General features: G+C 36.0%; 1 protein-coding gene across 1 annotated transcript in view; it reads right to left on the bottom strand.

The window, feature by feature from the left end:
- Nucleotides 1-15: 15 nt before the first annotated feature.
- The window catches only part of PGAP1 (post-GPI attachment to proteins inositol deacylase 1), a 32,998-nt gene continuing 18,746 nt past the window's right edge, over nucleotides 16-14,267 (bottom strand). The window contains exons 15-27 of the mRNA XM_014269794.3: nucleotides 14,155-14,228; nucleotides 14,017-14,068; nucleotides 13,264-13,330; nucleotides 12,294-12,402; nucleotides 11,904-11,942; nucleotides 10,739-10,832; nucleotides 9,933-10,023; nucleotides 9,533-9,730; nucleotides 9,176-9,308; nucleotides 8,723-8,773; nucleotides 7,335-7,558; nucleotides 6,890-6,994; nucleotides 16-6,068 (exon numbers count right to left, since the gene is read on the bottom strand). Of these exons, the coding sequence (XP_014125269.2) occupies nucleotides 5,930-6,068; nucleotides 6,890-6,994; nucleotides 7,335-7,558; nucleotides 8,723-8,773; nucleotides 9,176-9,308; nucleotides 9,533-9,730; nucleotides 9,933-10,023; nucleotides 10,739-10,832; nucleotides 11,904-11,942; nucleotides 12,294-12,402; nucleotides 13,264-13,330; nucleotides 14,017-14,068; nucleotides 14,155-14,228 (1,376 nt within the window). The 3' untranslated portion in view covers nucleotides 16-5,929. The remainder of the gene's footprint in view (nucleotides 6,069-6,889; nucleotides 6,995-7,334; nucleotides 7,559-8,722; nucleotides 8,774-9,175; nucleotides 9,309-9,532; nucleotides 9,731-9,932; nucleotides 10,024-10,738; nucleotides 10,833-11,903; nucleotides 11,943-12,293; nucleotides 12,403-13,263; nucleotides 13,331-14,016; nucleotides 14,069-14,154; nucleotides 14,229-14,267) is intronic.

Raw genomic sequence — 14,267 nt, forward strand, 5'->3', positions numbered from 1 at the left:
TAGTTTTCTTCCCACAATGGTGAGGATTTTGCTATTTAATTGCTTAAATACAGTATTATGCTTAAACTAAAATTGAGATTTTTTTTTTTAATTGAGGACCAAATATCAAAATGTTTTAAAATAATTTGACACACAGACTTCAAAGCTGAGACAGATATCTGCAACTAGTTTTCCTTCCTTAGTTTTCTTCTGGTCACAACAGAAAGGCTTGAAAAGTTCAGGTCAGCTAAAGCTTTCTGATTTTTGGTTGGTGTGATTCCAAACAAAAAATATGCTGCACTTGTCATAAATCTTCATTTCTCTAAGAGTAAAATGGGGTCAAAATAATTTTTTAAGCATTTTTCCCAAATCAAGTTTCAGTATGATCCACACAAATAATTTTGGTCAACTTCAAAAATCAAACATAAGGCTATGGAAGTCCACAGGCTACAGTCAGAGTGTATTCATTTACTGGTTTAAGGCACAGTATATATATATATTTTTTCTCTCTCTAGAAAGCTACAAGTTTAAAGTCACAGTGAGGAATTTCACATTTCAGTTTTGGTCTGGCACTCTAATCATGTGTCCTGTCTACTTCCTGTAGACTTCTGTAAAGCATTCCAGGTGCTGCAGCCTCAAATCCTGTTTCCAAACTCAGACTCAAGTGGGTGGAAAATACTGAAACCTGAATTGATCCTAAAACAGTGCACTTAGCCTTTTGCAAAAATAAACATCAGCACACTTGCACATTTGATACTTGGATATACCCTGGAATTATTGAAGTTGGAGGGGGAAAACAGTCTTGGCTGATATTTTAACAAACAGGAGGAGTCTGCAGGACAAAGCTGCTGCACTTCTGCCAGGCCAGTCCCAGTTGCACTGCTCTGGGAACTCCTGGGCACTACAGGCCAGGGACACTGCAAACCAGAGAGAGATGGGGATGGAGGACCCACAGTGCTGTGCCACAAATAACAAATATTATCATGTTCACACTCCTGGGTTTTAGAGACAAACTCAGCTCTGACACCACACATTCCCACAGATTCAGAGCACAAGCTGCCAGTAACTGTAGAGAGACAATGCTTACAGGATTTATTTATGACAGCATGAATAGCAAAATCTGTCTGCATTTAAAAATTCAGAAAGAAACCTTACATCTTAAGCAAACAAACTCAAAATAGCACAGTTCAGGTTTTCATCCTACAAGGCAATAAGCACATATTTGAGGCAGTTATGTGCTTAGACACATGAAAAATTGAGGGCTGGGCAGATTTGCTTAAGTAAGAGCTACGGAATTTTCTCTCTAAATGCTTAAAATTCATTTTTAAAAGAAGCAGTGTCTATTAATAAGACAAAGTGTATACTTTTTAATTGAGTTTGAGGATAGATGAGGTGATTAAAAGCTTTGAACACATTCACTCATAAATAAAAATATACATCAGGAAGTATAGTCTTTGCAAAAGGTTTTCAAAATTTTTAAGACTTTATGGATTCTAATATTCTAGTTCAAAGTTCTGGCTCTAAAAAAAAAAGGTAAAAATTGTACTTTAAAATAAAAAACAGACTAGTTTTGAATTGTCCTTCATTGTCACACATTTCCTGGAGGCTATACAACAGCAGTATGGAGCTTTGGTGACAAAAGTATGTCTCCCCTAAAGGAATAGTGATGAGAATTTTATATTTTACAGTGCTAAGTGCTTACAAAAGCTAAACTGATTATCTCCCAGAAAAAAAAAATGCAATAAGTCAAAGCTGTAAATTAAGCGAGAAACATTCACCATTAAAACATTAAATGGAAAATAAGCATCAAGAATTCAGTCTACTTTATAACTAACAATTTTCTAGTAGCTTAGTGACTTAGAACAGCAGCACAATTCTGTACAGACTCTACAGCCACTTCCAAAAACATTTTCATAGCTCAGAGTGTTAAAGGTCAGTAAATGGCTGGTTTTATCTCAGTATAAATACAACAAAAGTCTAAACACACTCAACCCTGTGTTGAAAAAACTTGATTCAAATGAAAGTTTCTCAAATGTTTACATTTATTAATGACTACATAACAGACTTTATTCTGTGCTGTCAGATGGATCAGATTTATCAGATTTCAGAACACCAAGTGAGTTCATCACTTGTTACTGGCAAACACATGGAAAATGAGAAGTATCAAACACTGACATATGCAATGCTTTTGAGGTTAAATGTCAATACATTTTGTTAATCACTGACTTTAAAGTTAGTCCAATTAGTTATAGATGAAAAATTCACTTAGGCATACCACCAGTCTCTATGCCTTCTACAGTGTATTCCTACTGCACTGTTCACAGTTCTGTCATTAGAAATCTACTTGTTTTGAAACACAGCAAATTAATACTAAGGATTTGCTACATGAAAAAACCAAAATCAGGGCAGAACTCTAAATGTCAGATACAATACTAACTTAAATTCCATTTACTGCAGGTTTCTTGGAAATAAAACATACAGAGAAACCTCCCACCCAAACCCCCAAACCAATCCTCTTTCAACAGGATGCTGAAATGTGACCCACTGCAACTTTTAAATCACAGCTAAGATGATTGGCTTTGGACAACATTAATTCACTCAGTTCCAAGGTGCATTTGCCAATTCCAGTGAAGATGTGAGTTTTTCCTTATCAGACACAGAGATTTTCTGTGAAGTGGTAGATACATAGCATGATGAGACAGTGAGGAACATGTTTGATGACATCAAGCAGAAAAGATTACAGTCTTCCAGAGTAATTTCAGGGTATGAAGCTATCACCAAAGCTTCTCATTAAATCTCTCCCTGTCAAAGAAAGACTCTGCTGTACCAAAAGTTAGTGGCATTTAATATTTTAAGGTCTTACCCTGTTTCCTCATTCTGTCTCTAAGAGCTTATTAAAAAAATCATATTAGATCCACATAAATAGTTTTTATTTTGAATGTATCCTGAGGTCTAAACCCTTACAGTTTGTGCCCTGGTCTCCTCCCACACTGTCTAGATAATCTAAAATGTGAAGAATAAAGTGGAATTTTAATGCAATTAAAGGTAGTATTTGCCAAATACTACCTTTGTTTTTGCCAAAAGCTGTTTTATATAGGCAGCCCACTCATAATAAAAGATATTTCAATAATATTTATATCTCCTTGTATAAGCAATTAACAGTGTATATATATATATAGGGTTATCCTATGTTTCTGCTGTAATAATAATTGAACAGTGGCAGAACTACAGATTTACCTACTTTACCTTCTTGTCCAAAAGTAACAACAAACAATCATTGTATTTCACCTAAAAAACAACCTCAGACTGTTACAAAATCTAGTCCTTTTCAGAATGACAAGTAGGACAATTCATCCTCTCTCAGAACGGGATGAATTCTAAGACTTGTTCTAATCCTATTACCATCCATTGATTGTATGGCAAATCTAATTGGGATTAACTCCTAATCCACCAAACAGCTGAAGTTGTCCAGTCCACGATCACTGCACAATCCAGACACACATCCCTGCCAACAGTTTAAATCTATTAAATGGCACACAAGGCATTTCAATTCAAAATAGGAGTAAAACTTCCCCTCCTTTCCCCAGTAAAGGTAAACCATCTCTGAGAAAAGGGAGTGTTGAGTGAGATGTGAAAAACTCTTGTCATCTGGGATCTAAGACTCAGGATTATCCCTACTCCTACCTCCAACCTGAGAATCAGGCAGGAAAATACACAAGATACCAGAACTCACTTTATGAAGAGTTCTAACAATCATCGATAGAGCTCCAGCTAAAAAAAAAATTCATTAAATGAAAAAAAAAAAAGTGTTATCCTAAACTGCTGTAATTCAGTAGGTTTCACTTCATGGCATATTTTGAAAGCTATCAAAGATACCAAATATCGAGTCTGTTTCATTTCCAACAGTTCCAACAAATGGATTCATGCAGAAAGAGCCTGCTAAGGTGGCAAAACAAAATCAGAAGTAAAAGAGAGTACTAAGCCAAAGGGCCTATGAAAGTCGAGGAAAACTATCTTCCACAGAAATCAGACCCTGCACATTTCACAGCCCTTTGCCAGCCCTGTGCAGTTCTGCCACCATCTTTCATTCACAGCCATTTGCAAGTACAACAACTCTGTTCTTCTATGTCTGAACAGCAATTCCTAGTTAAACCAACTGGTGCATTTAGCTACAAGTATATTAAGTCACACAAATTATCTTATATACATATACTGTAGCATACATTTGATTAGAAAATATCAAGATATAATCTATTCAAATAACTTTTCTGATTTACAAACACGATATATAATCTAACCTTCTTTTTGAAAAGGTTAAGACTAGAATACCAGCACATAGATGACTGATAACAGTGACAGTGGTTTGGCTAACTACAATACCCTTACTCAGTTACAGCACTTGTAATGACTTATTAATAACTTGAACTGCTGACATGGATATAAGCAAACAAAACACACGTGGCTTTCTTCACATTTGTCCTTCATTTTGGAAAGTCACTGTGTGAATTGAGTCTTTCCAGCCAGCTGCTCAAAGGAATTGACCCTAACAACACATAAGAAATAACTGAGGCACTTAGGCAAGATTATTAAGATATGATAGAATTAATGGGTCAGGCTGGCTGTACTACTGGATCAAGAGTATTCTTGATTGACTGTGAGCAGCAGATTTCCTCTTGGTATTCCTATGTGATGATTGAGCTGGTCTAGTGTTTCCAGCTGAAGGTAACAGGTATCTCAGACACAGCAGAGACAGCTAACACAGAAGCAAGTAGTAAGCTCATCTCTACACAGAATCAATACATCATTTAAACCTAAGGACTGCTGAGATTTCTTCTGTTGGCAAAACACATGCCCAGGGGACAGAATTCCTTACACATAGCTATTGTAGGCTTTATTACAAATGGCAGTCACTGTAGCATCTAGGCACTAAGATAAAATTTATACAGAGCTGATAATTATGGTCAGTATTTCCCACTATTACTGAGTTTGCCCACATGCAGAAGGTAGCACTGTATGGCAGGACAGGAATTTGCAGGGCTGTAACTATTCCATATTCATTTTATGTATTGGCATTTATTAGGAGATGGTTGGTTCTCTGTTTACAACAGGAATAAAGCCTGCCTTGTCTACTTAGAAAGAGAGCAGCAACTGCACTGGTAACTCACAGCATATCTCAATGTTTGCTAGCTTCCACATATGGACAAAGTCCAAGGATTAATTTCAAAATTCCAGAGAAAACTGACAATGTTTTAAAACAACATTACAGCAAATTGTTTATGAATCTGCTGGTATCCTTCCTGAATAGAAAGCTACATAGAATACTGTTGTCTTCTCACTCTCACAAAAAGTAAAATGTGTAAGACTTGCAATAATCTCACAAATGTTCAACTCACACTGATTGAACAAAGGATTTGATAGAAATAACAGTTCTATATAAGCAGTACATTCTAGTTTGTCTAGACACAAATGTGGCAGCTTTTGAATGTAACATAAAATCATTCAAAGTATACTTGGCTGTGTGGTTTTTGTGATAGTCACAGTGTGCTTGAAATGTATTGAGTTTTAACCAGCATACTTTAGACCTGCAAGAGATGCAAGTTCAGAACACAGACACTGCATGGCACAGTGAGTAAAAAAGGTTTCCACAAAGCAGTACAGTGAAATACCAAAGTGTCTACAAGGCAGAGTATTGAGATGTTGCACTGATATGAGTCATGTACTTATACACAGTTAAATCACTCCATTTTCAGAGACATGAAATAAACACCAGGAAAGGTTTTCTAAGCAACATGAATAAAACCATAAATTTTCTGTAAAGTATTCACAGTTCTGTCCTCTTTCCCACAAAATGTAAACTACTGATCATATTAATTTAGGCATTTCTGTGTTGCAATTTTTCCCATCTCCAGAGTTAAGTTTCTGGGGTGCATTGTCCTATGTAGAATGAACATTACACAAAACAGCACAGCACATGTAGAAGAAGAGAAAAGGTTACAAAGTGTGGGACTCTGTATAAATGCATTCGTCCAAAGGCCAGCATTGCAACAGACAAAGGGAGTGGAACTTTGGCTGCAATCTTCAAGAGTTTACTGTAAGAATAGAAAGGAAAAAGATTATAATTTTGTAGCCACATATGCAGAAAGTATGCAAATGCCATATATAATTTTCCTTTGCAAAATAATTTCTATTTCAAGGCTTTGTTAATCTTTAAAACTGAACAACTAGGTCTAATGTGCCATAAAAATTGATGCATAAGCAAGAGAAATTATTCAAAAAGGTTAATGTCATTAAACTATAATAATTAAGAAATTTGTTCTCTGTAACATAAGAGGACTTAATGGTTTAGATCACTTGAGATAATAGGTACTGGTCAAGAGGATAAATGACATTTGTTATTATTGATTGTCACTCATGAGACATTAACTAATTCCATATCTCAACAAGAAATATTCTGTCAGCAAAACCAAATTCCCAGAACTTCTTAGTCCAGTAGAGAACACATTCTATTTCTACTCCCATAAGGGGAGCTACAGGAACATAACTACAATCCTGTAGAATTCCCTTTTCCTTGTAACTGACAATAATTGCTCAACATATTTGGATTCTGTGACACTTGAAAGGATTCAATGAATTGTGAGTTAAGAAGTCATATTTCAGGAAGTTATTATGCAGCCAATTGCTTAGACAGCACATACTTCATTTATTTCCATGTGGCAAACACAGGGGATTTTTTCCTCTTAGCTGAACTAGAGGTACTTCACGCACATTTTAGTTCATCTTTTAGATTTAACCATATGAGTACATGAATCTCTACAGAGGCTGAACAATTACAACATAAATTAATTTTTACCACACAAATGGTAATTCACAAAGAAGCAGGAAAGCAAAACTAGAGATTGGGCTACAGTACCTTGATTTCACTTCAGAAGTACTTGAATTCATTAGGATTTCTAAGATGCATACAAGGATAATAGCTGTGGTTCTACAGGGATCAGGATCAAGCCTAACATTGTACCTGCAAAGAAATGGTTTAAAAAGCATATCACTTCTAAACTAGGCTGCCAAAAAATATCCATGTGCTGATGACAAAAAATATACATGAAATCAATATGGCATCCCAGCCTGATTTTAAACCCCTTCTGAAACATTACTTTGTTCAACATGTCACTGATTCACTTAACACCTATTTACACCACAATACAAACCAGACAGCATAGAGAAAACAATAAGAATTAACAGTACTCTTTACAACTGTAAGGTAACTAATAATGTAAAGAACCAAACATTTATAATTTTTATTATCTTCAAAAGTTCCTGTAACTTTCTTCCACCTCTGTGTCAATTTAAGAACTTACCTGAGGTTTTTTAACCAATAAATTAAAGATGGCAAGCTGAGCAGCACAATCCACGTGAATAAATTAAGGACTGTAGTGTGCAGCTTAAGACTGTTAGCAGCTTCAGCAGATGTTTTACTGTTGGAGGGAGACTGTGTTGCTTCTGGAACGCTGCCCACTGAACTCTGGGCTTTGACTGTGTGTGTACTGGAGTTCTGTGAAGTTTCTTTTGAGTGGCCTGAATCCTGGAAATGAAAGACAGAAGTCACAAAGATGTGCACAGGCTTGTAAGAACCCATGCTGAGGAAAGAGGAAGGGAAAAATATCCTAACAGCATCACACCAGCTGTGATTTAGGAAGAAAATCTGCAATTTGTGCCTCAAAATGCCACCAAAAGTAAAGTCCAATTTTAAAGTATCTAAATCTAACCAGAAATTTCTCATACACTAATAGTTTATATGTCTATGGAAGAAAAGAATGGAGACTGTAAATGCCCTGAATCCAATGAAATGAAAAGCAGTTCCTGGAAGGGGGAAGAACAAAATAAAAGGAGCAATAAAGCACGGGGGTGAAAAATCACAGATGATCATTCACAGGAAAGATATAGGAAGTAGTGCAACTGGGAGTAAAATATTACCTGCAGGAATAAACAGCAAAGATAAATGAATGAGTTGGCAGATACTAACTTCCAGTGACAGCAACCCCCACAAACGAAACAAAATATTATACAGAGATGAAAGGAGAGGATTTTCAACTAAATACATGAAAAACCCACTCAAAGAAACCCAAAGAAAACTTTCAACAACTTTTTGTGTCAGACTTTGTTGTATGTTTGCAAAAAGGAGCAGGTACTTATCATATGCTGTTATCCACACCTGCTTACATCTTTGATCCTATACTTGAAAGTAATCCAGAAAATAAAGTCCACATGGACTTGGAACCCAACACTTCTTCACTGTGTTTTCAGCAGCTCCCTGTTTACATCAGTCTCAGTCCATATTCATCTAACACATCTTTTCTGTCATCTCTGGACTAAAATACCTTGAACTCCACACAATGCCTCTCTAGAAAAATCAGTTTTACCTGTAGTATAGATTATTACCCAGAATTTTTTTTTTTTAAGACAAGCCATGCGTAATCAAATACCAAAATTTAGACAAACACTGTTAATCTGTGTGTATTCAGAGAGAGTTTTCTTCTTAGATGAGAATTTTGCATTGCAGAAACTTCCAACAGCAGTCATGTGTGAGGAGCAGGCTGCTCATGGCCTGCCTGTTCTTTCACACCACACATGCAGCAAGTGAACTACACCTATCCAGTCACTGCAGCACAACCTAAGGGTACCTAGGCAGAAATTTGCCAGACAATTTTTGGCCAGAGTTTGGAACAGAAGCAGGAAACAGACTCACCCTGTTGTGCATGTTTTGCTCTGCTCTTACAGTTACATGCAGTTTTACAACCTGGAAGACAAGCAGTTGCTTGTTTAGTAAGGATTCTTCACACAAAAGTTGTAGTACAGGAAAAGAAATTGAGGACTCCTGACTCTTCAAGGGAGCTACTAGTCTTTGTTTTTATAGTATTGCCTAGCTAGAAGTTAAAATTTTCAATTTTCTGCATTGTTGTAGTGGGCATGTCAGACCACACATTTCTTTGTAAGAAGCATTAACAAAAGAAGAAAAAAATTCTACAGATTATAGGATTATGACAGTGATAGATTAGAAATATCTGTTTCAAGTATGAGAATAACAACATTTATGTATGAAAAAGGGTAATCTGGATTTCTGCTTTTAACCTGGGATTAATTCAAAGCACCTACAATTTTCAATTCAGTTACATATACAAAATGTTTAGGCTTTCAGTACCTTGAACAAGTATTGGAGATAAATAATGAGCACAGCAAATGCACCACAAGTGGTCCAGCTAACCAAAGCAAGAGATATCATCCCACAGAGTCTGCTGGGTGTAATCAACTTATCTTTCTGAAGTTCAGGAGGTCTAAAATAACAAACAAACCAGAAACAAAACTCCTGTTGTACTTCTTCTCAGACATCAATTTCTGCTTGTTTTCAAGCCCAGATGTCTAAAATCATGTATAAATTCAATCTACCCAGAATTCAATCTTGCCCAAGCATTCACACCAAAGGAAACAAACAAAAAAATAATTGTCAGGATTAAAGTCATCTAGAAGAGCATAATTATATAGCATCAAGTTGTTTTACCTAATCAGAGTTAACCATAATGAAGAGAAGAGTCTCAGAGATGTAGAGAAAAATACTCCACTCCAGTAGGCAATGCCTGTCCCAAAAAGAAATAGAATCAGGGACACAAGGGGGAACCATGCATCCTGACTACTCAGTACAGCAGCATCCACCTCTGGCAGTGACAGTGACTCCCAGATCTCTCTAAACCAGTTAAACCTGCCAAAAACATGAAAGCAGTATTATTTATCACTTCCAATTGCTCTTACAGTTAGATACCTATCAACTATTCCTTCTATTACAGTCTTTCAAGCAAAATAACAGACAGGTGTTTACAGTGACTACAGATAAAATAACAGTCCTCCCCAGCAAGAGTTTAACTGAAACCTCTGTTTGAAACAAATAAATCATGCCAACTCACCCCAGCAGAAACACAACAATGCTTATGAGAGGTTCTACTTTGTAGGGCTTTGCTGTCCTAACTAGTTGGAGGGAGAAGTCTGAACACTGGCCTAGGATCAAGAACAGAGAGCATCTGTAGTTACTGCCACGGCATGAACTTCAACAAACATCACCCACAACAAAATATAAATTCTGACAATGAGAGTTGACTTGAAAACAAGATAACCATGCCTTGTAAGAGCACTGCAAGGCTGCACACTTTGCCACCGAGCTCTTCCTCCCCTGGGTCACCCACATGAACGTAATAATGTGGTACCCACGTTACGGTAATATGGCACATGAGCTTCTAGAGACATTGTGGGGCTTGTACAAACACCTCCTGAATTTTAATAAAAATGCCTTTTGGCTGAAGACATGACAGCAAACCAAAGCTGTAATGCAAATCTCATCTTCCTGCAAGAAATAGTGTTTTCTACACGTTAACAATGTATTTCAAACTTTTACATGTATTTTAAGTAGATTCTTGATAATTCTAAACGACTGTGCAACACCAATATTTCACAGAGAGGGACAGCAATTCAAAAGATATATAAATAAATAATAAATAAATAATAATAAACAAATATTTTGCTACAACACAACCTTGAAGAACTGCCAGCCAAAAAAAATTAAAATGAAGAGCATGGATCCAAGTATTTCCATAATTTGAATGATATTTAGCTTAAAAAATTCACATTTAGCTAGTCTTTCATCAGTAGATTCAATAAACAATTTCCCTAAATACACTTGTGACAGAGAAAAATATACAGATTTTTAGAAAGCTACCTGTTGATCTCAATGTGCTCAGTTGTCCTCCATAAGTAAGAAGAATATTAGAAACAATATAGACTGGAAAAGCACCAGCATGGAACCTTACTATCTGAAAGACAAGGATAAAGGGAAAACTTCATTTCTATCTATAAAAATATATTTTAAAAACACATACACAAATATTATCATGAAGCCAGAATGATAATGAGATTAGAAAATCTTTCTTAAAAGCTCCAGCTTCTCATTTAAATGCATATTTGATAATCTCTAATAACAATTAATGTTATAGGTGGGAAATATTAGAATCTCTCATAAGCAGTTAATGACACAGGTTTGGATAAATGATCAAATTAGAAAAAACTGTGTTTTTTCCCCCAGTCAAGACAAGTATGAAAAAAATCAAGTATTACATTTCTGTAAAGTAAATTTAAAACAATTTAAAGGCCACTTTTCAAGCAAAATCTGCATATAGTTATATATGCTTTTAGGCAAGGAACTTTTGGAAGCAATTATATGCATGTATTAATTGGCTTCCACTCTCTCAAGTAATGATTAATAACCAATAACCAATAGCCTATAAATTCTATAAATGTTGTAAAATAACAACAAAATGAAAAATCCTTGCTCTGAATGAATAAATTCATGTAGAGAACCTTGCCAGTTTTATTCCAGCACTACACTTAGGTGCTTGCACATTAATGACTCTTTAGCTGCAGAGAGCTGCAGATGGCCAGTCTATTTTTACTGATCCCCGTGTCGAAATGTATTCTTCATTTGATAACTGAAGAAGATTTGTTGAAAAGGAACATATGGACCTACTTAGACTTTTTCCCCCAACTTAATTGATGCCAAATGTATTTTAAAGTTCTAACACCACTGACTCATCAGGCTAGAAAGTTAAAGTGACCTACAGATATTGAGCTCACCACAAAGCCACATACTCCACATTTACAGCAGCTCTTTAGAGCTAGAGAGCTTTTCTGCTCCTCTAAGGACCAGGGCCTGACATTCATCCAGGAGGGATCCTTGCCAAGGGAAAAGGCTGCAAAATGATCACTGAATAGTGCTCCTCTTGGCATTGAGAAGGAACCTCAAGTGCCACAGTAAGGAAGGGAGGAAGTAAAAATTTCTATAGATGCTACTGACATAGAAAAATCAATTTATTATTAGGGTTTCTTACTTGCCCAAGAACCTGTAGAAGTGATGTCTTCAGAATTACCTTGAAAAAAAACATATTGTTTCATACAACAGTAAGCATAAGCACAAAATACTTCAATTTTTAAGAAGCAAATTTAAGTTCTAGAATACAGCAATCCTACAACTAAAATGTGCAACACCTTACTATTGACAATTAAAAGCAAATGCTTTAAAGTTTTAGAGTCCAACTTTCAGTACTAACCCAGCTGTTGCAAAATACTTGTAACACACACTACATTTGAAATAGGCCAAACAGCCCACCTTTAGATTTGCTTAGTATTTATTTAGATTAATTAGCTATGGTTTAAAAACTGAATTATGCAATATTATCCAGCAATGCAAACTAGCTATAAAATCAAACTGTTTTACTCACTTCATACTGACAGTCAGGGGAAGAGTAGATGTTTAACTCTGGAAGGCTGCTGTCACTGTGGGGCTGAGCAATGTGCAGTTTGGCAGAAATCTCAGCAAGAGATGGAACTCTGAAACAGCAACTTACATGGTCACTGCTGCCCTTGTGACCCAACAGAAAAACCAAAGGTGTCTCAGTCCTCAACAAGTGCACATAAAGCAGATCTACCACACCAAGTGTCACCTCAAGCTGGGAGCAAAATGGTGTAAGGAACTTGTTCATCCTGTCACAAAGAACTGTGTAACATTCTCAGTTCCCTCTCCTCTGAACTATCCTGGGACTTGGCACTAAGGAATGCAGAAAGGTTCAGTGAACACACAGAACATGCAAATATCCTGAGTGCCAGGAAGGGACAGAACATATCCTCAGGAATACAATTCAGTTTCCTGAAAGTATTATGTTGCTGGAAAACAGAGGGGGCTGGAAATTGTGAGGTATCCTTAAGACTTCTAAAATAAACTAGAAATACAGTTTTCCTACCATCCAAAATACAGTCAGGTTGTTCAACTTCATATGTGACAAATATATTTCAAGCTGTATCATTTGATTTTGTCAGGACTATGCTGCTGAAGCAAACATAAGGCTGCTGTAATCCAAACCCTGGCTTCCAGGAGGAAGCCAGCATCCAGAGCAGCCACTGTTCTCCACTCATGAGAAGGTCAATGGTTATCCTGAGAATTTCAGACCAGCATATCTGACTTCTTTTACAAGAAAATTAGTGAGAACTATTAAGCAAACAATTGGTAGGTATCCTTATTCTAGGAAAAGTCAAAACAACTGTGTCAACAAGGGCAGAAAGGTAAATGAGGAAAAGATGCAGAAGCCAAACACTTAAGACTGGATAAACTGTCTCACATCAGAAATATTACAAGAGGATGCAAATATTCTTTAAAAAACATATGAAGAAGTCATTAATTGTTAAAGTCCTTACTTTGCTACAGTTATTGAGTCTTCATATGACCAGGGGATATGAAGTCTGTAAACACTTGGTTTTCTTTCTGAAATGAAACAGCATTAAAAAATATAAACTTAACTAAGAACAACATGTGGCAACTGTGTCTAAAAACTCCAGGGCCAGTAAAACAAAGGTGGCACATAGATCACTACACAGAATCTCTGGGCTTGCAGTTACATTGCCATTGACACTGCAATGCAGATCAGAGCAGTCAGCAGCAAACAAAAATGACATGGTTAAACTCAGGTTATTACAGAAAAAGACAGTGAGACATCAATGTTTAAAAGAAGAACAGTTTTGAGAAGAGTTCTGCTTTCCAATATGAAACAAAACCTTAGTCTAATAAAATTCATCACTTTCTTTTTTTTGAAACAGGGTCCTTTAGCAACACATCCTGTTTAAGCTTACATAGCTCAACATTCACATTTGTAAAAATCCTAGGCAAATGTGCTTTTCTCAAAAAACACTTTCAATACAAGGCATAATCCTGAAATTGAAATGGAAATTCAACTTCCCTTTGCTGGGAAATAAGAAAAACAAACATTAAAATACTAATTCCTCATTTTTGTTGAACCATCCTTCTTAAAGAGGGAAGTGAGAGATAACAACAGACACATTTGAACAGACCATAGCAGCATTGCTAAACTCTATTGCATGAGAACACTTTAGCTCCTACAAATTTTCAACAATTTGTTTTATAAATTTGTACTTTAGAAGACTTCTATTTACCTTTGAGTGACTGGCAGTGACTGTCTATATAAATTTTGAAAGCTTGATATATCTAGAACACAAAAAAATATAATTCACTCACTTTTCTCCAGACAAACAGTGGTTACATCACCTTAAAAACTTAAATAGAATTTTTACCTGGCTGAAGTGTTGGAGCTGTACATTATAAAGTAATCCAGTTGAATTTAAGAGAATTTTGCTTGAAGAAAATCCTGGAAAGGATACAATATTTTCACTTATTAGATACAATT

The sequence above is a fragment of the Zonotrichia albicollis genome, chromosome 10, assembly GCF_047830755.1.
Source record: "Zonotrichia albicollis isolate bZonAlb1 chromosome 10, bZonAlb1.hap1, whole genome shotgun sequence".
Classification (NCBI taxonomy): domain Eukaryota; kingdom Metazoa; phylum Chordata; class Aves; order Passeriformes; family Passerellidae; genus Zonotrichia; species Zonotrichia albicollis.